Source organism: Carcharodon carcharias, chromosome 14 (genome assembly GCF_017639515.1).
Source record: "Carcharodon carcharias isolate sCarCar2 chromosome 14, sCarCar2.pri, whole genome shotgun sequence".
NCBI classification, from domain to species: domain Eukaryota; kingdom Metazoa; phylum Chordata; class Chondrichthyes; order Lamniformes; family Lamnidae; genus Carcharodon; species Carcharodon carcharias.
In genome coordinates, this window is record NC_054480.1 from 70274701 (window position 1) to 70297518 (window position 22818).

Here is a 22818-nt window from a genome sequence, read left to right on the forward strand (position 1 = left end):
TTGCACTTACCTAATACAAATGAGGTCATCTGCTGCCTGTGCCCTTACAGCAAGTCCTATTCAGCCATATTGCTTATGCTCACTTACCTACACTGGCTCCTGATTAAGCAATGTCTTTGTTTTAAAATTCTCATCCATATTTTCAAATTCTTCCCTGACCCAGCCCAGCCATATCTCTGTATCTCCTCCAGACCCACAACTCCCCAAAATCTTCATGTTGCTCCAATTCTGGGCTTTTGAACATCCTTGATTTTAATCGCTCCATTATTGGCAGCAGTCCCTTCAGCTGCCATGGCCCAAGCTCTAGAATCCTTTCCCTAAGCCTCTATCTCCCCCTCTTCCTTTAAGAAACTCTTTAAAACCCACCTCTTTGACCAAGCTTTTGATCAACATCCTTAACATTTCAAGTGGTTCAGTGTCAAATTTTGTTTTATAATGCCCGTGTGAAGCACCTTGGATGCTTCATTACGTTTAAGTGCTATATAAGTTGTTGTTATTAGTTCTTGTGTCATTGAATATCTTTACTCACCGTCAGCCTAAAGAATGTTTTTTTGCTAACTGGTATAGTCAGATTGCATATGGGGAAATTTCTGCAGTGCCCCATGAATGATCCCCACTATCCTCGAGAGGGAGAGAGTGAGACTTGTTAAAAGTGGCATTGACTCATTGACCCAGTGTAGTGCAGGGAAATTCAGAGTCCAATTACAGGGTGAATATCAGCAGCAATAATAAGATAAAAACAAAAAACTGCGGATGCTGGAAATCCAAAACAAAAACACAAATACTTGGAAAAACTCAGCAGGTCTGGCAGCATCGGCGGAGAAGAGAGTTGACATTTCGAGTCCTCATGACCCTTCCACAGAACTAAGTGAATATTAGGAGAGGGGTGAAATATAAGCTGGTTTAAGGTGGACCGGGGTGGGGGGGGGGAGGAGAAGTTGGAGGGGGGTGTGGTTGTAGGGACAAGCAAGCAGTGATAGGAGCAAATAATCAAAAGATGTCACAGAGAGAAGAACAAAGAGGTGTTGAAGGTGGTGATATTATCTAAACGAATGTGCTAATTAAGAATGGATGGCAGGACACACAAGGTACAGCTCTAGTGGGGGTGGGGTGGAAAGGCTAACAGGGCATAAAAGATATAGATTTAAAAATAATGGAAATAGGTGGGAAAAAAAATCTATATAAATTATTGGAAAAAACAAAAGGAAGGGGGAAGAAACGGAAAGGGGGTGGGGATGGAGGAGGGAGTTCAAGATTTAAAGTTGTTGAATTCAATATTCAGTCCGGAAGGCTGTAAAGTGCCTAGTCAGAAGATGAGGTGTTGTTCCTCCAGTTTGCGTTGGGCTTCAATGCAGCAAGCCAAGGACAGACATGTGGGCAAAAGAGCAGGGTGGAGTGTTAAAATGGCAAGCGACAGGGAGGCTTGGGTCATTCTTGCGGACAGACCGCAGGTGTTCTGAAAAGCGGTCGCCCAGTCTGCATTTGGTCTCTCCAATGTAGAGGAGACCGCAATGGGAGTAACAAATGCTACTAAGTTGGGGGAAATGCAAGTGAAATGCTGCTTCATTTGAAAGGAGTGTTTGAGCCCTTGGACGGTGAGGAGAGAGGAAGTGAAGGGGCAGGTGTTGCATCTTTTGTGTGGGCATGGGGAGGTGCCATACATGGGGGTTGAGGAGTAGGGGGTGATGGAGGAGTGGACCAGTGTCTCTCGGAGGGAACGATTACTACGGAATGCTGCTGGGGGCGGGGGTGTGTTTGGTGTTGTGAAGGGAAGATGTGTTTGGTGGTGGCATCATGCTGGAGTTGGCGGAAATGGCCTCACGCCTTCTCCTCCCTCCCAGAAACATGATAGGGTCCCCCTTGTCCACACTTATCACCCCACCAGCCTCCACATTCAAAGGATCATCCTCCGCCATTTCCCGGATAATGACAGTCCATATGCAAATGGAAATATTACTGTTATTATACAGAGAGTTATCAGTTCAATTTCAGTGAGTTACCATTAGGTACTGGTGGAATTGAGCTCCTCCCACCTCTGGTTCCCCTCTTCCACAAACACCTCTCTCATTCTCAGATACCTCTGTCTTTCCCTGAGTTACTCCTCTCCCCAGCTTTAGTTACCCCTCTCACAGCTCTCGGTTACCCCTCTCCCCCACCCTTGGTTATTTCTCTTTACCCTCAGTTACTTCTCTCCCCACCCACGGTTACCACTCTCTCCAACTTCAGTTATCCCACTTCCCCACCCCGTTACCCCTCTCCCCATCCTCACTTACTCCTCTTTCCTGGCCTCAGTTGCCCCCCATCCCACCCTCAGTTGCACCTCACTCCCCCTTCAGTTTCCCGAACCGGGGTTACTCTTCTCCCCATCCTCAGTTGCCTCCCTCCTGTCCTGTTACCTCTTCACCTCCTCCCTCAATTATACCCCCCACCCTCAGTTACCCCTCTTCCCAGCCCTCACTTTCCCCTGCTGGTCCTCTCAGTTACCCCCTTCCCATCCAACAGTCACCCCTCCCTACTGCCCTTGGTTACCTTTCCACTCCACTGTCCTGGGTTTCCCCTCTCCCACCCCACAAGGGGCCCAATCTTTATCATTGTATTTGTTAGTTGTTAGTGGGACTTGAACCTATGACCTTCTGACTGAGAGGCAGGAGTGCTGGAGCAGATGGTCTGTGGAACAACCAGCTTTCCTAAGTTCTGCAAGTTTTCTTATCTCCCCTCCCTTCTCCACACCGTGTACTGAGTGATCAGCTCATGAGGCGACCTCCCCTAGGCCACCTCCAGGGTGGCTGTCCTCCTCATGTAACCCTCATTCCCCATGATGCCTCCTACCTCCTGTTCCTCATCCCAATGGCGGCAGCTAGCCTGGGCCTCACTTTGCGAAAAGTTGGAGACACTGCCCTCTGACAAACACAAATACCATTGACAATAAATTGACTGAAGTCAAACCCTTGAGAAATGTCAAGTTCAAGAATGTGCATAAATTATCTGTACAAGAGGTTGAGCACTGAGATCAGAAAACTGTTTAGAACTAATAAGATTCAAACGTTAATTGGAAGAGATTTCCATAAATTTAAATCTGTTTCTCAAATGAGCTGTTTATCAATTGTGTCTTTGTGCTTGCTACGCTCCACTCTGCTTGGCTTTAGTTTGATTTTGTTCAATACTAAGCAGTGTTAACGCCCCAAGAGTTTAACCATTCAAGGACTTTGATCCCCAAACTGCATTAAATTAGCTGTGATCACAAGGTGCCGCATGCCTGGGAGTGGAAAACTCAACAATTACTGATCGTTATCCAATGCTCCTTGCTGGACACCACATACATTTGAATGAGATCAAGATTGGAGTCCACTGTGATGCTACCACAGTGAATTCCTGGTAAAAGACTAAAGAATGGTCATTTGGGTAAGGGATAAGAGATCAGTGACAACCAGTAGATTCAAACACAGCAAAAGTCAGCGCCTTCAGAAAAATAATTGAGGATCACCTGTTGTTTGTACAACTTCTGGTTTATAACCCAGAGCCATCCTTCAAATTCATATATGTTCTTAACATCGAAAACATTTTACCCAGTCTGTATATCCAAGGTGTGTCACCTAAACACAATCAGGATATCAGGAATACGGGGTATACCTATCAGGAAAAGATTGACAGGCTGGATTGCTTCTCTTGAAAAAAGTCAGCCGAGGGGTGATGTAATAGAGGTCTTTAAAATTATGAAAGGTTTTGATTGAGTGGCTACAGGGAGAATGTTTCCTCTTGTGGGGCAGAGCATAACTGGTGGCCATCGAGATAAGATAGTCACCAATAAATCAAATAGGGAATTCAGATGAAACTTCTTCACCCAAAGAATGGTGAGAATGTGGAACTCATACCACAGGTAGCGCTTGAACTGAATAGTGTCAATGTGTTTAAGGGAAACTCAACAAGTATATGAGGGAGAAATAAATAGATGGCTACAATGGTTGGTTTAGATGAGGGAAGATGGGAGGAGGCTTGAGTGGGGCATAAACACCAGTATGTGCTGGTTGGGCTGAATGGCCTTTTTCTATGCTGTATATCTTATGTAACCCTATGTAGTCCATGTAGGATTTCTTTACAATACCTGACTGCTCTGGATTCCAGGAACACGGGATGGTGGGATATCATACGCATCAGCATAAGGTCCTGACATTGAGCTAAGGGTGGATGCCTGACCCATTCTGGGAAGCGTAGACACCTACAGATAAAAAAATAAACCATTGTTGACATGAAATACAGGCAAATACATTACTCGTACAATCTGTGTAACTGGAGATGAGAGTTGACACAGTTATGCCTGTATTTGTTTCAGTGTTGGGGTGATGGGGTCCTGAGAAAAGGGTCTCCCATCATCCTTTCTACACTCACCACGCTACACGGTATGCCTGGCATTATGTCAAAGTACATTGTTGTATAAGTAAATCATACAACCCTTTTCCAAAATGTCACATCAATGATTTTATAGGCAATGACTATAACCATGGCTAAATATAACACTGATGAGTAAAAGCCTCTACACCAAGGTTGTCCAACATAAGGCCAATGGGCCACAATCTGGCCCACCATGCCTCTCTAACCGGCCTGTTCAAAATACAGGCAAGTGGAAGTGACAGAGCTGCAAGGAGTTGCTCCTCCAATCACAGGCCAGTTCTCTCCCGTGTGAGGTGCTGATAGGCTCACCAGTGACCAGCAAATGTGGGAGAGAGACAGTGTGATTGGAGGAGCAGTGAGCTGAGGGAAATTGAATGGCTGTGGTGCATTCCTGCACCACCTTTGACCATAGAGATAAAGACAAAAAAAACTGCGGATGCTGGAAATCCAAAACAAAAACAGAATTACCTGGAAAAACTCAGCAGGTCTGGCAGCATCGGCGGAGAAGAAAAGAGTTGACGTTTCGAGTCCTCATGACCCTTCGACAGAACTTGAGTTCGAGTCCAAGAAAGAGTTGAAATATAAGCTGGTTTAAGGTGTGTGGGGGGGCGGCGGAGAGACAGAGAGAGAGAAGTGGAGGGGGTGTGTGGTTGTAGGGACAAACAAGCAGTGATAGAAGCAGATCATCAAAAGATGTCAACAACAATAGAACAAAAGAACACATAGGTGTTAAAGTTGGTGATATTATCATAAAATGCTCTCCCCCACTAGAGCTATACCTTGAGTGCCCTACCATCCATTCTTAATTAGCACATTTGTTTAGATAATATCACCAACTTTAACACCTATGTGTTGTTTTGTTCTATTGTTGTTGACATCTTTTGATGATCTGCTTCTATATATCACTGCTTGTTTGTCCCTACAACCACACCCCCCCCATCCACTTCTCTCTCTCTCTCTCTCTCCGCACCCCCCCCCCCCCCACACACACACCTTAAACCAGCTTATATTTCAACTCTTTCTTGGACTCGAACTCAAGTTCTGTCGAAGGGTCATGAGGACTCGAAACGTCAACTCTTTTCTTCTCCGCCGATGCTGCCAGATCTGCTGAGTTTTTCCAGGTAATTCTGTTTTTGTTTTCCACCTTTGACCATGCTGGTCTCTCTCTTGCCCTCTCGCCCTGGTGCCAGCCCCCAGAGTAGCACAGGGTTCAAGATGGCGAGTGGCTGGTAGGTCCTAAGGAACAGTAGTTGCAGCAACAGCGCCCCCCTCGACACCCGCTCAGGGTAACTGGAGAATTCAAGAGGGCTGAATGGGGAAGCAAATCGTGGCACCTTCACAGCGTCCTGCTTTCCTCATCAGGGGTAAAATGTCGCTACTTCCTGGGCCAGGGAAGTCTGTGTGAGGGAGTGAGTCCGAGTGAGGGAGTGAGTGACTGAGGAAATGAGTCTGTGTGAGCGAGTGATTCTTTGAGAGTGATTGAGTCTGTGAGTGAGTGAGCGAGTCTGTGTGTGAGTGAGCGAGTCTGTCTATGTGTGAGTGAGTCTGTGTGAGAGAGTGAGCGAGTCTGTGTGAGTGAGCGAGTCTGTGTGAGAGAGTGAGCGAGTCTGTGTGACCGAGTCTATGTGAGTGAGCGAATCTGTGTGAGTGAGCGAGTCTATTTGAGTGAGTGAGCGAGTCTGTGTGAGTGAGTGAGTCTGAGTGAGTGAGTGAGCGAGTCTGTGAGAAAGTGAGTCTGTGTGAGTGAGTGAGGCTGAGAGTGAGTGAGTGAGTATGCTTCAGTGAGTGTGGGTGAGTGAGCGAGTCTGTGAGTGAGTGAGTCTGCGTAAGTGAGTGAGTGTGTCTGCGTGAGAGTGTGCCTATGTGAGTGAGTCTGTGTGAGTGAGTGAGTGTGGGTAAGTGAGTAAGTCTGTGAGTGTCAGTCTGCGTAAGTGAATGAGTGTGGGTGAGTAAGTAAGTCTGTGAGTGAGTGAGTCTGCGTAAGTGAGTGAGTGTGTCTGCGTGAGAGTGTGCCTATGTGAGTGAGTCCGCGTGAGTGAGCGAGTCTGCGTGAGTGAGTGAGCATGTGTGAGTGAGTGAGTGAGTCTGGGTGAGTGAATGAGCGAGTCTACGTGAGTGAGTGAACGAGTCTATGTGAGTGAGAGAATGAGTCTATGTGAGTGAACGAGTCTGTGTGAGTGAGTGAGCGAGTCTGTGTGAGTGAGTGAGTGAAGCTGTGTGCGTCAGTGAGTCTGTGTGAGTGATTGAGTGAATATGCGTGAGTGAGTGAGTCTGGGTGAGTGAGTGAGTCTGTGTGAGTGAGTGAGTGAGTCTGGGTGAGTGAGTGAGTGAGTCTACGTGAGTGAGTGAGTCAATATCAGTGAGTGAGCGAGTCTATGAGAGAGTGAGAGAGTCTACGTGAGTGAGTGAGCGAGTCGGTGTGAGTGAGTGAGCGAATCTATGTGAGTGAGTGAGCGAGTCTATGTGAGTGAGAGTCTGTGTGAGTGAATGAGCGAGCAAATCTGTGTGAGTGAGCAAGTCTGTGTGAGTAAGCGAGTCTATGTGAGTGAGTGAGTCTGAGTGAGTGAGCGAGTCTATGTGAGTGACCGAGTCTGTGAGAGAGTGAACGAGTCTGTGTGAGTGAATGAGCAAGTCTGTGTGAGTGAGTGAACAAATCTGTGAGTGAGCAAGTCTATGTGAGTGAGTGAGTCTGAGTGAGTGAGTGAGCGAGTCTATGTGAGTGATGAGTCTGTGAGAGAGTGAGCGAGTGTGTGTAAGTGTGCGAGTCTGTGAGTGAGTGAGCGAGTCTGCGAGTGAGTTAATCTGTGTGAGGGAGTGAGTCTGTGTGAGGGAGTGAGTCTGAGTGAGGGATTGAGTCTGAGTGAGGGAATGAGTCTGTGTGAGAGAGTGAGTGTGTGAGTGAGCGAGTCCATGTGAGTGAATGAGCGAGTCTATGTGAGTGAGCAAGTCTGTGAGTGAGTTAATCTATGTGTGGGAGTGAGTCTGTGTGAGTGAGTGAGCAAGTCTGTGTGAGTGAGCGAGTCTGTGTGAGTGAGTGAACGTGTTTATGTGAGTGAGCGAGTCTGTGTGAGAGTTAATCTGGGTGAAGGAGTGAGTCTGTGTGAGGGAGTGAGTCTGTGTGAGGGAGTGAGCGAGTCTGTGTGAGTGAGTGAGTGAGTCTGTGTGAGTGAGTGAGTGAGTCTGTGTGAGTGAGCCAGTCTATGTAAGTGAGCCAGTCTGTGAGTGAGTGACCGAGTCTATGAGTGAGTGCGCAAGTCTGTGAGTGAGTGAGTCTGGGTGAGTGAGTGAGTCTGTGAGTCTGGGTGAGGGAGTGTGACTGAGTGAGGGAGTCCGAGTGAGTGGGGGAGTCCGAGTGAGTGAGGGAGTCCGAATGAGGGAGCGAGTCCGAGTGAGGGAGTGAGTGCGTGTGAGGGAGTGAGTCTGTGTGAGGGAGTGAGTCCGAGTGAGGGAGTGAGTCTGTGTGAGGGAGTGAGTCCAAGTGAGGAATTGATTCTCTGTGAGTCAGTGAGTCAGAGTGAGGGATTGGGTCCGAAGGAGGAAGTGAGTCTGTGTGAGGCGGTGAGTCTGTGTGAGGCGGTGAGTCTGTGTGAGGCGGTGAGTCTGTGTGAGGCGGTGAGTCCGGGTGAGTGAGTGAGTCCGGGTGAGTGAGTGAGTCCGGGTGAGTGAGTGAGTCTGAAAGAGAGTGTTCGAGTCTATGTGAGTGAGTGAGCAAGTCTGTGTGAGTGAGCGAGTCTGTGAGCGAGTGAGTGAGCCTGCATGAGTGAGTGAGCCTGTGTGAGTGAGTGAGCCTGTGTGAGTGAGTGTGAGTCTGGGTGAGTGAGTGAGCGAGTCTACGTGAGTGAGTGAACGAATCTATGTTAGTGAACGAGTCTGTGTGAGTGAGTGAGTGAAGCTGTGTGTGTCAGTGAGTCTGTGTCAGTGATTGAGTGAATATGCGTGAATGAGTGAGTCTAGGTGAGTGAGTGAGCGAGTCTACGTGAGTGAGTGAGCGAGTCTATGTGAGTGAGTGAGCGAGTCTATGTGAGTGAGTGAGCGAGTCTATGAGAGAGTGAGAGAGTCTACGTGAGTGAGTGAGCGAGTCGGTGTGAGTGCGTGAGCGAATCTATGTGAGTGAGTGAGCGAGTCTATGTGAGTGAGTGAGCCTGTGTGAGTGAATGAGCAAGCCTGTGTGAGTGATCGAGTCTATGTGAGTGAGTGAGTGAGCGAGTCTATGTAAGTGAGCGAGTCTGTGAGAGAGTGAACGAGTCTGTGTGAGTGAGTGAGCAAGTCTGTGTGAGTGAGTGAGCAAGTCTGTGTGAGTGAGCGAGTATATGTGAGTGAGTGAGTCTGAGTGAGTGAGTGAGCGAATCTATGTGAGTGACGAGTCTGTGAGTGTGTGAGCGAGTCTGTGTGAGTGAGCAAGTCTGTGAGTGAGTTAATCTGTGTGAGGGAGTAAGTCTGTGTGAGTGAGCGAGTCTGTGTGAGTGAATGAGCGAGTCTATGTGCGTGAGCGAGTCTGTGAGTGAGTTAATCTGTGTGAGGGAGTGAGTTGGTGTGAGGGAGTGAGTCTGTGTGAGGGAGTCAAGTCTGAGTAAGGGAGTGAGTCTGAGTGAGGGAGTGAGTCAGTGTGAGGGAGTGAGTCTGTGTGAGTGAGCGAGTCTGTGTGAGTGAGCGAGTCTGTGAGTGAATGAGCGAGTCTGCGAGTGAGTGAGCGAGTCCGTCTGAGTGAGTGAGCGAGTCTGTGTGAGAGAGTGAGCGAGTCTGTGTGAGAGAGTGAACGAGTCTGTGTAAGTGAGTGATCGAGTCTGTGTGAGAGAGTGAGCGAGTCTGTGTGAGTCAGTGAGCGAGCGAGTCTATGTGAGTGAGTGAGCGAGTCTACGTGAATGAGTGAGTATTTGAGTGAGCGAGTGTGTGAGTGACTGAGCGAGTCTATGTGCATGAGTGAGCGAATCTGTGTGTGTCAGTGAGCGAATCTGAGTGAGCGAGTCTGTGTGAGTGAGTGAGTGAGTTTGTGTGAGTGAGTGAGTCTGTGTGAGTGAGTGAGTCTGTGTGAGTGAGCGAGTCTATGTGAGTGTGCGAGTCTGTGAGAGAGTGAGCGTGAGTGAGCGAGTCTCTGTGAGTGAGTGAGCGAGTCTGTGTGAGTCAGTGAGCGAGTCTGTGTGAGTCAGTGAGCGAGTCTGTGTGAGTGAGCCAGTCTGTGTGAGTGAGCCAGTCTATGTCAGTGAGCCAGTCTGTGAGTGAGTGACCGAGTCTGTGAGTGAGTGACCGAGTCTGTGAGTGAGTGAGTCTGGGTGAGTGAGCGAGTCTGTGTGAGGGAGTGAGTCTGAGTGAGGGAGTGAGTGCGTGTGAGGGAGTGAGTGCTTGTGAGGGAGTGAGTGCGTGTGAGGGAGTGAGTCTGTGTGAGGGAGTGAGTCTGTGTGAGGGAGTGAGTCTGAGTGAGGGAGTGAGTCTGTGTGAGGCGGTGTGTCCGTGTGAGGCTGTGAGTCTGTGTGAGGCGGTGAGTCTGTGTGCGTGAGTGAGTCCGGGTGAGTGAGTGAGTCCGGTGAGTGAGTGAGTCCGGGTGAGTGAGTGAGCCTGAGAATGAGTGTTCGATTCTATGTGAGTGAGTGAACGAGTCTGTGTGAATGAGTGAGCGAGTCTGTGAGTGAGTGAGCGAGTCTGTGAGTGAGTCAGTGAGTCTGTGGGTTTGTGTGAGTGAGTGAACGAGTTTGTGTGTGAGTGAGCGAGTCTGTGTGAGTGAATGAATGAGTCTGTGTGAATGAGTGAGCGAGTCTGTGAGTGAGTGAGCGAGTCTATGTGAGTGAGTGAGTCTGAGTAAGTGAGCGAGTCTGTGTGAGAGAGTGAGCGAGTCTGTGTGAGTGAGTGAGTCTATGTGAGTGAGTGAGCAAGTCTGTGTGAGTGAGCGATTCGGTGTGTGAGTGAGGGAGTCAGTGTGAATGAGTGAGCGAATCTATGTGAGTGAGTTTGTGTGAGTGAGTCTGTGTGAGTGAGCGAGTCTATGTGAGTGAGTGAGTCTGAGTAAGTGAGTGACCGAGTCTATGAGAGTGAGTCTGTGAGAGAGTGAATGAGTCTGTGTGAGTGAATGAGCAAGTCTGTGTGAGTGAGTGAGCAATTCTGTGTGAGTGCGCGAGTCTATGTAAGTGAGTGAGTCTGAGTGAGTGAGTGAGCGAATCTATGTGAGTGACGAGTCTGTGAGAGAGTGAGCGAGTCGGTGTGAGTGAGTGTGCGAGTCTGTGAGTGACTGAGCGAGTCTGTGTGACTGAGTGTGCGAGTCTGTGAGTGACTGAGCGAGTCCGTGTGAGTGAGTGAGCGAGTCTGTGAGTGAGTGAGCGAGTCCATGTGAGTGAGTGAGCGAGTCTGTGTGAGAGAGTGAGCGAGTCTGTGTGAGTGAGTGAGCGAGTCTGTGTAAGTGAGTGATCGAGTCTGTGTGAGAGAGTGAGCAAATCTGTGTGAGAGAGTGAGCGAGTCTGTGTGAGTCAGTGAGCGAGCGAGTCTACGTGAGTGAGTGAGTCTATTTGAGTGAGCGAGTGTGTGAGTGAATGAGCGAACCTATGAGTGACTGAGCGAGTCTATGTGCATGAGTGAGCGATTCTGTGTGAGTCAGTGAGCGAATCTGTGTGAGTCAGTGAGCGAATCTGAGTGAGTGAGCGAGTCTATGTGAGTGAGTGAGTGAGTTTGTGTCAGTGAGTGAGCGAGTCTATGTGAGTGAGTGAGCGAGTCTGTGTGAGTGAGCGAGTCTGTGAGAGAGTGAGTGTGAGAGAGTGAGCGAGTCTCTATGAGTGAGTGAGCGAGTCTGTGTGAGTGAGTGAGTGAGTCTGTGTGAGTGAGTGAGCGAGTCTGTGGGTTTGTGTGAGTGAGTGAGTCTGTGTGAGTGAGTGAGCGAGTCTGTGTGAGTGAGTGAGTCTTTGTGAGTGAGTGAGCGAGTCTGTGTGAGAGAGTGAGCGAGTCTGTTTGAGCGAGTCTATGTGAGTGAGCGAGTCTATGTGAGTGAGTGAGCGAGTCTGTGTGAGTGAGTGAGCTAGTCTGTGAGAGAGTGAGTGAGTCTGTGTGAGTGAGTGAGGCTGAGAGTGAGTGAGTATGCTTCAGTGAGTGTGGGTGAGTAAGTGAGTCTGTGAGTGAGTGAGTCTGTGTAAGTGAGTGAGTGTGTCAGCGTGAGAGTGTGCCTATGTGAGTGAGTCTGTGTGAGTGAGTGAGTGTGGGTGAGTGAGTAAGTCAGTGAGTGAGTGAGTCTGCGTAAGTGAGCGAGTCTGCGTGAGTGAGTAAGTCTGCGTGAGTGAGTGAGCCTGTGTGAGTGAGTGTGAGTCTGGGTGAGTGAGTGAGTGAGCCTGGGTGAGTGAGTGAGCGAGTCTACGTGAGTGAGTGAACGAATCTATGTTAGTGAACGAGTCTGTGTGAGTGAATGAATGAGTGAAGCTGTGTGTGTCAGTGAGTCTGTGTCAGTGATTGAGTGAATATGCGTGAATGAGTGAGTCTAGGTGAGTGAGTGAGCGAGTCTACGTGAGTGAGTGAGCGAGTCTATATCAGTGAGTGAGCGAGTCTATGTCAGTGAGTGAGCGAGTCTATGTCAGTGAGTGAGCGAGTCTATGAGAGAGTGAGAGAGTCTACGTGAGTGAGTGAGCGAGTCGGTGTGAGTGAGTGAGCGAATTTATGTGAGTGAGTGAGTCTGTGTGAGTGAATGAGCAAGCCTGTGTGAGTGATCGAGTCTATGTGAGTGAGCGAGTCTGTGAGAGAGTGAACGAGCAAGTCTGTGTGAGTGAGTGAGCAAGTCTGTGTGAGTGAGCGAGTCGATGTGAGTGAGTGAGTCTGAGTGAGTGAGTGAGCGAATCTATGTGAGTGACGAGTCTGTGAGTGTGTGAGGGAATCTGTGTGAGTGAGCGAGTCTGAGTGAGTTAATCTGTGTGAGGGAGTGAGTCTGTGTGAGGGAGTGAGTCTGTGTGAGGGAGTGAGTCTGTGTGAGTGAGCGAGTCTGTGTGAGTGAATGAGCGAGTCTATGTGAGTGAGCGAGTCTGTGAGTGAGTTAATCTGTGTGAGGGAGTGAGTTGGTGTGAGGGAGTGAGTCTGTGTGAGGGAGTCGAGTCTGAGTGAGGGAGTGAGTCTGAGTGAGGGAGTGAGTCTGAGTGAGGGAGTGAGTCTCTGTGAGGGAGTAAGTCTGTGTGAGTGAGCGAGTCTGTGTGAGTGAATGTTCAAGTCTATGTGAATGACCGAGTCTGTGAGTGAGTGAGCGAGTCCGTGTGAGTGAATGAGCGAGTCTGTGTGAGAGAGTGAGCGAGTCTGTGTGAGTGAGTGAGCGAGTCTGTGTAAGTGAGCGAGTCTGTGAGAGAGTGAACGAGCAAGTCTGTGTGAGTGAGCGAGTCGATGTGAGTGAGTGAGTCTGTGTGAGGGAGTGAGTCTGTGTGAGTGAGCGAGTCTGTGTGAGTGAATGTTCGAGTCTATGTGAATGAGCGAGTCTGTGAGTGAATGAGCGAGTCTGTGAGTGAGTGAGCGAGTCCGTGTGACTGAGCGAGTCCGTGTGAGTGAGTTAGCGAGGCTGTGAGTGAGTGAGCGAGTCCGTGTGAGTGAATGAGCGAGTCTGTGTGAGTGAGTGAGCGAGTCTGTGTAAGTGAGTGAGTGAGTCTGTGTGAGAGAGTGAGCAAGCCTGTGTGAGAGAGTGAGCGTGTCTGTGTGAGTCAGTGAGCGAGCGAGTCTATGTGAGTGAGTGAGCGAGTCTACGTGAGTGAGTGAGTCTATTTGAGTGAGCGAGTGTGTGAATGAGTGAGCGAATCTATGAGTGACTGAGCGGGTCTATGTGCATGAGTGAGCGATTCTGTGTGAGTCAGTGAGCGAATCTGTGTGTCAGTGAGCGAATCTGAGTGAGTGAGCGAGTCTATGTGAGTGAGTGAGTTTGTGTGTGAGTGAGTGAGTCTGTGTGAGTGAAGTGAGTCTGTGTGAGTGAGTGAGTCTGTGTGAGTGAGTGAGTCTGTGTGAGTGAGTGAGTCTGTGTGAGTGAGCGAGTCTATGTGAGTGAGCGAGTCTGAAAGAGTGAGCGTGAGAGAGTGAGCGAGTCTCTGTGAGTGAGTGTGCGATTCTGTGTGAGTGAGTGAGCGAGTCTGTGTGAGTGAGCGAGTCTGTGTGAGTGAGCGAGCAAGTCTGTGTGAGTGAGCGAGTCTGTGTGAGTGTACAAGTCTGTGTGAGTGAGTGAGCGAGTCTGTGTGAGTGAGTCTGGGTGAGTGAGTGAGTCTGAGAGTGAGTGTTCGAGTCTATGTGAATGAGCGAGTCTGGGAGTGAATGAGCAAGTCTGAGTGAATGAGCGAGTCTGAGTGAATGAGCGAGTCTGAGTGAATGAGCGAGTCTGTGAGTGAATGAGCGAGTCTGTGAGTGAATGAGCGAGTCTGAGTGAATGAGCGAGTCTCTGTGAGTGAATGAGCGAGTCTCTGTGAGTGAATGAGCGAGTCTGTGTGAGAGAGCGAGCGAGTCTGTGTGAGTCAGTGAGCGAGTCTGTGTGAGTGAGTGAGTGACTCTACGTGAGTGAGCGAGTCTGTGTGAGTCAGTGAGCGAGCGAGTCTACGTGAGTGAGTGAGCGAGATTGTGTGAGAGAGTGAGCGAATCTGTGAGTCAGTGAGCGAGCGAGTCTACATGAGTGTGTGAGCGAGTCTACGTGAGTGAGTGAGCGAGTCTAGATGAGTGAGTGAGCGAGTCTGTGTGAGTGAGTGAGCGAGTCTATGTGTGAGTGAGCGAGTCTACGTGAGTGAGTGAGCGAGTCTACGTGAGTGAGTGAGCGAGTCTACGTGTGAGTGAGCAAGTCTATGTGTGAGTGAGCGAGTCTACGTGAGTGAGTGAGTCTACGTGAGTGAGTGAGCAAGTCTGTGTGAGTGAGTGAGCGAGTCTGTGTGAGTGAGAGTGAGTCTGTGTAAGTGAGTGAGTCTGTGTGAGTGAGTGAGTCTGTGTGAGTGAGTGTGCGAATCTGTGAGTGAGTGAGCGAGTCTATATGAGTGAGTGAGTGAGTCTGAGTGAGTGCGTAAGTCTGTGAGTGAGTGAGTCTCCGTAAGTGAGTGTGTCTGCGTGAGAGTGTGCCTATGTGAGTGAGTCTGCGTGAGTGAGTGAGTCTGTGTGAGTGAGTGAGTTTGGGTTCGTGAGTGAGCGAATCTATGTGAGTGAGTGAGTCTGGGTGAATGAGGGAGTCTGGGTGAGTGAGTGAGTCTGGCTGAGTGAGTGAGTCTGCGTAAGTGAGTGCGGGTGAGTGAGTGAGTCTGTGAGTGAGAGAGACTGCGTGAGTGAGTGAGTCTGTGTGAGTGAGTGAGCGAGTCTATGTGAGTGAGTGAGCAAGTCTACGTGAGTGAGTGAGCGAATCTACATGATTGACTGAGCGAGTCTGTGTGAGTGAGCGATTCTGTGTGAGTGAGTGAGCGAATCTAGGTGAGTGAGTGAGCGAGTCTATGTGAGTGAGGGAGTGAGTCTATGTGAGTGTGTGAGCGAGTCTATGTGAGTGAGAGAGTGAGTTTGTGTGAGTGACTAAGCAAACGTACAGGAGTGAGTGAGCGAGTCCATGTAAGTGAGTGAGTCTGTGTGAGTGAGCAAGTCTGTGTGAGTGAGCAAGTCTGTGTGTGTGAGCGAGTCAACGTGAATGAGTCTGAGTGACAGAGTGAGCGAGTCTGTGAGTAAATGAGCGAGTCTGTGAGTGAGTGAGCGAGTCTGTGTGAGTGAGTGAGTCTATGTGAGTGAGTGAGCAAGTCTGTGTGAGTGAGCGATTTTGTGTGTGAGTGAGGGAGTCTGTGTGAGTGAGTGAGCGAATCTATGTGAGTGAGTGAGCGAGTCTATGTGAGTGAGTGAGTGAGTTTGCGTGAGTGAGTCTGTGTGATTGAGCGAGTCTATGTGAGTGAGTGAGTCTGAGTGAGTGAGTGAGAGAGTCTATGTGAGTGAACGAGTGTGTGAGTGAGCTAGTCTCTGAGTGAGTGAGCGAGTCTGTGTGAGTGAGCAAACGAGTCTATGTGAGTGAGTGAACGAGTCTATGTGAGTGAGCGAGTCTGTGAGTGAGATAATCTGTGTGAAGGAGTGAGTCTGTGTGAGGGAGTGAGTCTGTGTGAGGGAATGAGTCTGTGTGAGGGGGTAAGTCTGAGTAAGGGAGTGAGTCTGTGTGAGGGAGTGAGTCTGTGAGTGAGTGAGTCTGTGTGAGTGAGCGAAGGAGTCTATGTGAGTGAGTGAACGAGTCTATGTGAGTGAGCGAGTCTGTGAGTGAGATAATCTGTGTGAAGGAGTGAGTCTGTGTGAGGGAGTGAGTCTGTGTGAGGGAATGAGTCTGTGTGAGGGGGTAAGTCTGAGTAAGGGAGTGAGTCTGTGTGAGGGAGTGAGTCTGTGAGTGAGTGAGTCTGTGTGAGTGAGTGAGCGAGTCTGTGTGAGTGAGCGATTCTGTGTGAGTGAGGGAGCGAGTCTGTGAGTGAGCAAGTCTATGTGAGAGAGTAAGCGAATCTATATGAGTGAGTGAGCTAGTCTATGAGGGTGAGCGAGTCTATGTGAGTGAGTCTGTGTGAGTGAGCAAGTCTGTGTGAGTGAGCGAGTCAACGTGACTGTCTCTGAGTGACTGAGTGAGTGAGTCTGTGAGCAAATGAGCGAGTCTATGAGTGAGTGAGCGAGACTGTGTGAGTGAGTGAGCGAGTCTGTGTGAGTGAGTAGCGAGTGTGTGTGAGAGAGTGAGCGAGTCTGTGTGAGAGAGCGAGCGAGTCTACGTGAGTGAGTGAACGAGTGTGTGAGAGAGTGAGCGAGTCTGTGTGAGTGAGTGAGCGAGTCTGTGTGAGAGAGTGAGCGATCCTATGTGAGAGAGTGAGCGAGTCTGAGAGTCTGAAAGCGAGCGAGTCTATGTGAGTGAGTGAGTGAGTCTACGTGAGTGTGTGAGCGAATCTATGTGAGTGACTGAGCGAGTCTGTGTGAGTGAGTGAGCGAGTCTATGTGAGTGAGAGAGTGAGTTTGTGTGAGTAAGCAAATCTATATGGGTGAGTGAGCGAGTCTATGTGAGTGAGTGAGTCTATGTGAGTGAGTCTATGTGAGTGAGCAAGTCTGCGTGTGAGCGAGTCAACGTGAGTGAGGCTGAGTAACAGAGTGAGCGAGTCTGTGAGTAAATGAGCGAGTCTGTGAGTGAGTGAGCGAGTCTGTGTGAGTGAGTGAGTCTGTGTGAGTGAGTGAGCGAGTCTGTGTGAGTGAGTGAGTCTGTGTGAGTGAGTGAGCGAGTCTGTGTGAGTGAGTGAGCGAGTCTGTGTGAGTGAGTGAGCGAGTCTGTGTGAGTGAGCGATTCTGTGTGAGTGAGCGAGTCTGTGTGAGTGAGCGAGTCTATGTGAGTGAGCGAATCTAGGTGAGTGAGTGAGCGAATTTATGTGAGTGAGTGAGCGAGTCTATGTGAGTTTGTGAGCGAGTCTATGTGAGTGAGTGAGTTTGTGTGAGTGAGTAAGCGAATCTATATGAGTGAGTGAGCAAGTCTATGAGGGTGAGCGAGTCTATGTGAGTGAGTCTGTGTGAGTGAGCGAGTCAACGTGAGTGTGTCTGAGTTACTGAGTGAGTGAGTCTGTGAGTTAGCGAGTCTGTGAGTGAATGAGTGAGACTGTGTGAGTGAGTGAGCGAGTCTGTGTGAGAGAGTGAGCGAGTCTGTGAGTCAGTGAGCGAGCGAGTCTACGTGAGTGAGTGAGCGAGTCTTTGTGAGTGAGTGAGTCTATGTGAGTGAGCGAGTCTCCTTGAGTGAGTGAGTCTGTGTGAGTGAGTGAGCGAAACTACGTGAGTGAGTGAGCAAGTCTATGTGAGTGAGAGAGTGAGTTTGTGTGAGTGAGTATGCAAATCTATATGAGTGAGTGAGCGAGTCTATGTGAGTGAGTGAGTCTATGTGAGTGAGTCTGTGTGAGTGAGCAAGTCTGTGTGAGTGAGCGAGTCAACGTGAGTGAGTCTGAGTGAGAGTGAGCGAGTCTGTGAGTAAATGAGAAAGTCTGTGAGTGAGTTAGTGAGTCTGTGTGAGTGAGTGAGTGAGTCTGTGTGAGTGAGTGATCGAGTCTGTGAGAGAGTGAGCGAGTCTGTGTGAGAGAGTGAGCGAGTCTGTGTGAGAGAGTGAGCAAGTCTGTGTGAGTCAGTGAGCGAGTCTGTGAGTCAGTGAGCGAGCGAGTCTACGTGAGTGAGTGAGCGAGTCTTTGTGAGTGAGTGAGTCTATGTGAGTGAGCGAGTCTCCTTGAGTGAGTGAGTCTGTGTGAGTGAGTGAGCGAAACTACGTGAGTGAGTGAGCAAGTCTATGTGAGTGAGAGAGTGAGTTTGTGTGAGTGAGTATGCAAATCTATATGAGTGAGTGAGCGAGTCTATGTGAGTGAGTGAGTCTATGTGAGTGAGTCTGTGTGAGTGAGCAAGTCTGTGTGAGTGAGCGAGTCAACGTGAGTGAGTCTGAGTGAGAGTGAGCGAGTCTGTGAGTAAATGAGAAAGTCTGTGAGTGAGTTAGTGAGTCTGTGTGAGTGAGTGAGTGAGTCTGTGTGAGTGAGTGATCGAGTCTGTGAGAGAGTGAGCGAGTCTGTGTGAGAGAGTGAGCGAGTCTGTGTGAGAGAGTGAGCAAGTCTGTGTGAGTCAGTGAGCGAGTCTGTGTGAGTCAGTGAGCGAGTCAACGTGAGTGAGTGAGCAAGTCTATGTGAGTGAGTGAGCGAATCTATGTGAGTGAGTGAGCAAGTCTGTGTGAGTAAGCGATTCTGTGTGTGAGTGAGGGAGTCTGTGTGAGTGAGTGAGCAAATCTATGTAAGTGAGTGAGCGAGTCTATGTGAGTGAGTGAGCGAGTCAATGTGAGTGAGTGAGTGAGTTTGTGTGAGTGATTCTGTGTGAGTGAGCGAGTCTCTTTGAGTGAGCGAGTCTGTGTGAGTGAGTGAGTGAATCCATGTGAGTGAGTGAGCGAGTCTGAGTGAGTGAGCGATTCTGTGTGAGTGAGTGAGCGAATCTAGGTGAGTGAGTGAGCGAGTCTATGTGAGTGAGTGAGCGAGTCTATGTGAGTGAGAGTGTGAGTTTGTGTGAGTAAGCAAATCTATATGAGTGAGTGAGCGAGTCTGTGTGAGAGAGTGAGCGAGTCTGTGTGAGTGAGTGAGCGAGTCTGTGTGAGAGAGAGAGCGAGTCTGTGAGTGAGTGAGTCTATGTGAGTGAGTGAGCGAGTCTGTGTGAGTGAGTGAGTCTATGTGAGTGAGTGAGCAAGTCTGTGTGAGTGAGCGATTCTGTGTGTGAGTGAGGGAGTCTGTGTGAGTGAGCGAATCTATATGAGTGAGTGAGCGAGTCTATGTGAGTGAGTGAGTGAGTTTGTGTGAGTGAGTCTGTGTGAGTGAGCGAGTCTATGTGAATGAGTGAGTCTGAGTGAGTGTGTGAGTCTATGTGAGTGAGCGAGTGTGTGAGAGAGTGAGTGAGTCTCTGAGTGAGTGAGCGAGTCTGTGTGAGTGAGTGAACGAGTCTATGTGAGTGAGCGAGACTGTGAGTGAGTTAATTTGTGTGAGGGAGTGAGTCTGTGTGAGGGGGTGAGTCTGAGTGAGGGAGTGAGTCTGTGTGAGGGAGTGAGTCTGTGTGAGGAAGTGTGTGTGTGAGGGAGTGAGTGTGTGAGGGAGTGAGTGTGTGAGGGAGTGAGTGTGTGAGGGAGTGAGTGTGTGAGGGAGTGATCGAGTCTGTGAGTGAGTGAGCGAGTCTGTGTGAGTGAGTGAGTATGTGTGAGTGAGTGAGTGAGTCTATGTGAGTGAGTGAGCAAGTCTATGAGGGTGAGCGAGTCTATGTGAGTGAGTGAGTCGATGTGAGAGAGTCTGTGTGAGTGAGCGAGTCAACGTGAGTGTGTCTGAGTGACTGAATGAGTGAGTCTGTGAGTAAATGAGCGAGTCTGTGAGTGAGTGAGCGAGTCTATGTGACTGAGTGAGCGATCAAATCTATGTGAGTGAGCGAGTCTATGTGAGTGAGTGAGCGAGTCAACGTGAGTGAGTGAGCGAGTCTATGTGAGTGAGTGAGCGAGTCTATGTGAGTGAGTGAGTGAGTTTGTGTGAGTGAGTCTGTGTGAGTGAGCGAGTCAATGTGAGTGTGTCTGAGTGACTGAATGAGTGAGTCTGTGAGTAAATGAGCGAGTCTGTGAGTGAGTGAGCGAGTCTATGTGACTGAGTGAGCGATCAAATCTATGTGAGTGAGCGAGTCTATGTGAGTGAGTGAGCGAGTCTACGTGAGTGAGTGAGCGAGTCTATGTGAGTGAGTGAGCGAGTCTATGTGAGTGAGTTTGTGTGAGTGAGTCTGTGTGAGTGAGCGAGTCTATGTGAATGAGTGAGTCTGAGTGAGTGTGTGAGTCTCTGAGTGAGTGAGCGAGTCTGTGTGAGTGAGTGAACGAGTCTATGTGAGTGAGCGAGTCTGTGAGTGAGTTAATCTGTGTGAGGGAGTGAGTCTGTGTGAGGGGGTGAGTCTGAGTGAGGAAGTGTGTGTGTGAGGGAGTGAGTGTGTGAGGGAGTGAGTGTGTGAGGGAGTGAGTGTGTGAGGGAGTGATCGAGTCTGTGAGTGAGTGAGCGAGTCTGTGTGAGTGAGTGAGTGAGTATGTGTGAGTGAGTGAGCGAGTCTATGTGAGTGAGTGAGCAAGTCTATGAGGATGAGCGAGTCTATGTGAGTGAGTGAGTCGATGTGAGAGAGTCTGTGTGAGTGAGCGAGTCAACGTGAGTGTGCCTGAGTGACTGAATGAGTGAGTCTGTGAGTAAATGAGCGAGTCTGTGAGTGAGTGAGCGGGCCTATGTGACTGAGTGAGCGATCGAGTCTATGTGAGTGAGTGAGCGCGTCTATGTGAGTGAATGAGCGAGTCTACGTGAGTGAGTGAGCGAGTCTGTGTGAGAGAGTGAGCGAGTCTGTGTGAGAGACTGAGCGAGTCTGTGTGAGAGAGTGCAAGAGTCTGTGAGTGAGTGAGCGAGTCTGTGTGAGTCAGTGAGTCTGTGTGAGTGAGTGAGCCAGTCTGTGTGAGAGTGAGCGAGTCTGTGTGAGAGAATGAGCGAGTCTATGTGAGTGAGTGAGCGAGTCTGCATGAGTGAGCAAGTCTATTTGAGTGAGTGAGTGAGCGAGTCTGAGTGAGAGAGTGAGCGCTTCTGTGTGAGAGAGTGAGCAAGTCTGTGTGAGAGAGTGAGCGAGTCTGTGTGAGTGAGCGATTCTGTGTGTGAGTGAGCGAATCTAGGTGAGTGAGTGAGCGAGTCTATGTGAGTGAGTGAGCGAGTCTATGTGAGTGAGTGAGCGAGTCTATGTGAGTGAGTGAGCGAGTCTATGTGAGTGAGAGAGTGAGTTTGTGTGAGTGATTAAGCAAATCGATATGAGTGAGTGAGCGAGTCTATGTGAGTGAGTGAGTCTATGTAAGTGAGTCTGTGTGAGTGAGCAAGTCTGTGTGTGAGCGAGTCAACGTGAGTGAGTCTGAGTGACAGAGTGAGCGAGTCTGTGAGTAAATGAGCGAGTCTGTGAGTGAGTAAGCGAGTCTGAGTGAGTGAGCGAGTGTGTGAGAGAGTGAGCGAGTCTCTGAGTGAGTGAGCGAGGCTGTGTGAGTGAGTGTGTGAGTCTATGTGAGTGAACGAGTCTGTGAGTGAGTTAATCTGTGTGAAGGAGTGAGTCTGTGTGAGGGAGTGAGTCTGTGTGAGGGGGTGAGTCTGAGTGAGGGAGTGAGTCTGTGTGAGGGAGTGAGTCTGTATGAGGGAGTGAGTCTGTGTGAGGGAGTGAGTCTGTGTGAGGGAGTGTGTGTGTGTGAGGGAGTGAGTGTGTGAGGGAGTGAGTGTGTGAGGGAGTGATCGAGTCGGTGAGTGAGTGAGCGAGTCTGTGTGAGTGAGTGAGTATGTGTGAGTGAGTGAGCGAGTCTGTTTGAGAGAGTGAGGGAGTGCTTCTGTGTGACGGACAGAGTCCAAGTGAGGGAGTAAGTCTGAGTGAGGAATTGATTCTGTGTGAGGGACAGAGGCCGTGTGAGGAGTGATTCCGTGTAAAGAAGTGAGTCGGAGTGAGGGAGTGAGTCCGCGTGAGGAGTGAGTCCGTGTGAGGGAGTGAGTCCGTGTGAGGGAGTGAGTCCGAGTGAGGGAGTGAGTCCGAGTGAGGGAGTGAGTCGATGTGAGGAGTGAGCGAGTCTTTGTGAGTGAGTGAGTGAGTCTGTGTGAGTGAGTGAGTGAGTCTGTGTGAGTGAATGAGCGAGTCTGTGTGAGTGAGTGAGCGAGTCTGTGTGAGTGAGTGAGCGAGTCTGTGAGTGAGTGAATCTGGGTGAGTGAGTCTGAGAGTGAGTGTTCGAGTCTATGTGAATGAGCGAGTCTGTGTGAGTGAGCGAGTCTGTGTGAGAGAGTGAGCGAATCTGTGTGAGAGAGTGAGCGAGTCTGTGTGAGAGAGTGAGCGAGTCTATGTGAGTGAGTGAGCGAGTCTATGTGAGTGAGCAAGTCTATTTGAGTGAGCGAGTCTGTGTGAGTGAGTGAGCGAGTCTGTGTGAGTGAGTGAGTCTGTGTGAGTGAGTGAGCGAGTCTGTGTGAGTGAGCGATTCTGTGTGAGTGAGCGATTCTGTGTGAGTGAGCGAGTCTGTGTGAGTGAGCGAGTCTATGTGAGTGAGCGAATCTAGGTGAGAGAGTGAGCGAATCTATGTGTGTGAGTGAGCGAGTCTATGTGAGTGAGTGAGTGAGTTTGTGTGAGTGAGTAAGCGAATCTATATGAGTGAGTGAGCAAGTCTATGAGGGTGAGCGAGTCTATGTGAGTGAGTGAGTCTATATGAGAGAGTCTGTGTGAGTGAGCAAGTCTGTGTGAGTGAGCGAGTCAACGTGAGTGTGTCTGAGTGACTGAATGAGTGAGTCTGTGAGTAAATGAGCGAGTCTGTGAGTGAGTGAGCGAGTCTATGTGACTGAGTGAGCGATCAAATCTATGTGAGTGAGCGAGTCTATGTGAGTGAGTGAGCGAGTCTACGTGAGTGAGTGAGCGAGTCTATGTGAGTGAGTGAGCGAGTCTATGTGAGTGAGTGAGTTTGTGTGAGTGAGTCTGTGTGAGTGAGCGAGTCTATGTGAATGAGTGAGTCTGAGTGAGTGTGTGAGTCTCTGAGTGAGTGAGCGAGTCTGTGTGAGTGAGTGAACGAGTCTATGTGAGTGAGCGAGTCTGAGTGAGTTAATCTGTGTGAGGGAGTGAGTCTGTGTGAGGGGGTGAGTCTGAGTGAGGAAGTGTGTGTGTGTGAGGGAGTGAGTGTGTGAGGGAGTGAGTGTGAGAGGGAGTGAGTGTGTGAGGGAGTGATCGAGTCTGTGAGTGAGTGAGCGAGTCTGTGTGAGTGAGTGAGTGAGTATGTGTGAGTGAGTGAGCGAGTCTATGTGAGTGAGTGAGCAAGTCTATGAGGATGAGCGAGTCTATGTGAGTGAGTGAGTCGATGTGAGAGAGTCTGTGTGAGTGAGCGAGTCAACGTGAGTGTGCCTGAGTGACTGAATGAGTGAGTCTGTGAGTAAATGAGCGAGTCTGTGAGTGAGTGAGCGGGCCTATGTGACT

The 22818-nt window shown here is 49.6% G+C and overlaps 1 protein-coding gene across 1 annotated transcript in view; it reads right to left on the minus strand.

The window, feature by feature from the left end:
* Window positions 1-22818, minus strand: part of LOC121287228 (enhancer of filamentation 1-like) — a 317894-nt gene that overhangs the window by 13015 nt on the left and 282061 nt on the right. The window contains exon 3 of the mRNA XM_041204916.1: window positions 4103-4216. Coding sequence (XP_041060850.1) covers window positions 4103-4216 — 114 coding nt within the window. The remainder of the gene's footprint in view (window positions 1-4102; window positions 4217-22818) is intronic.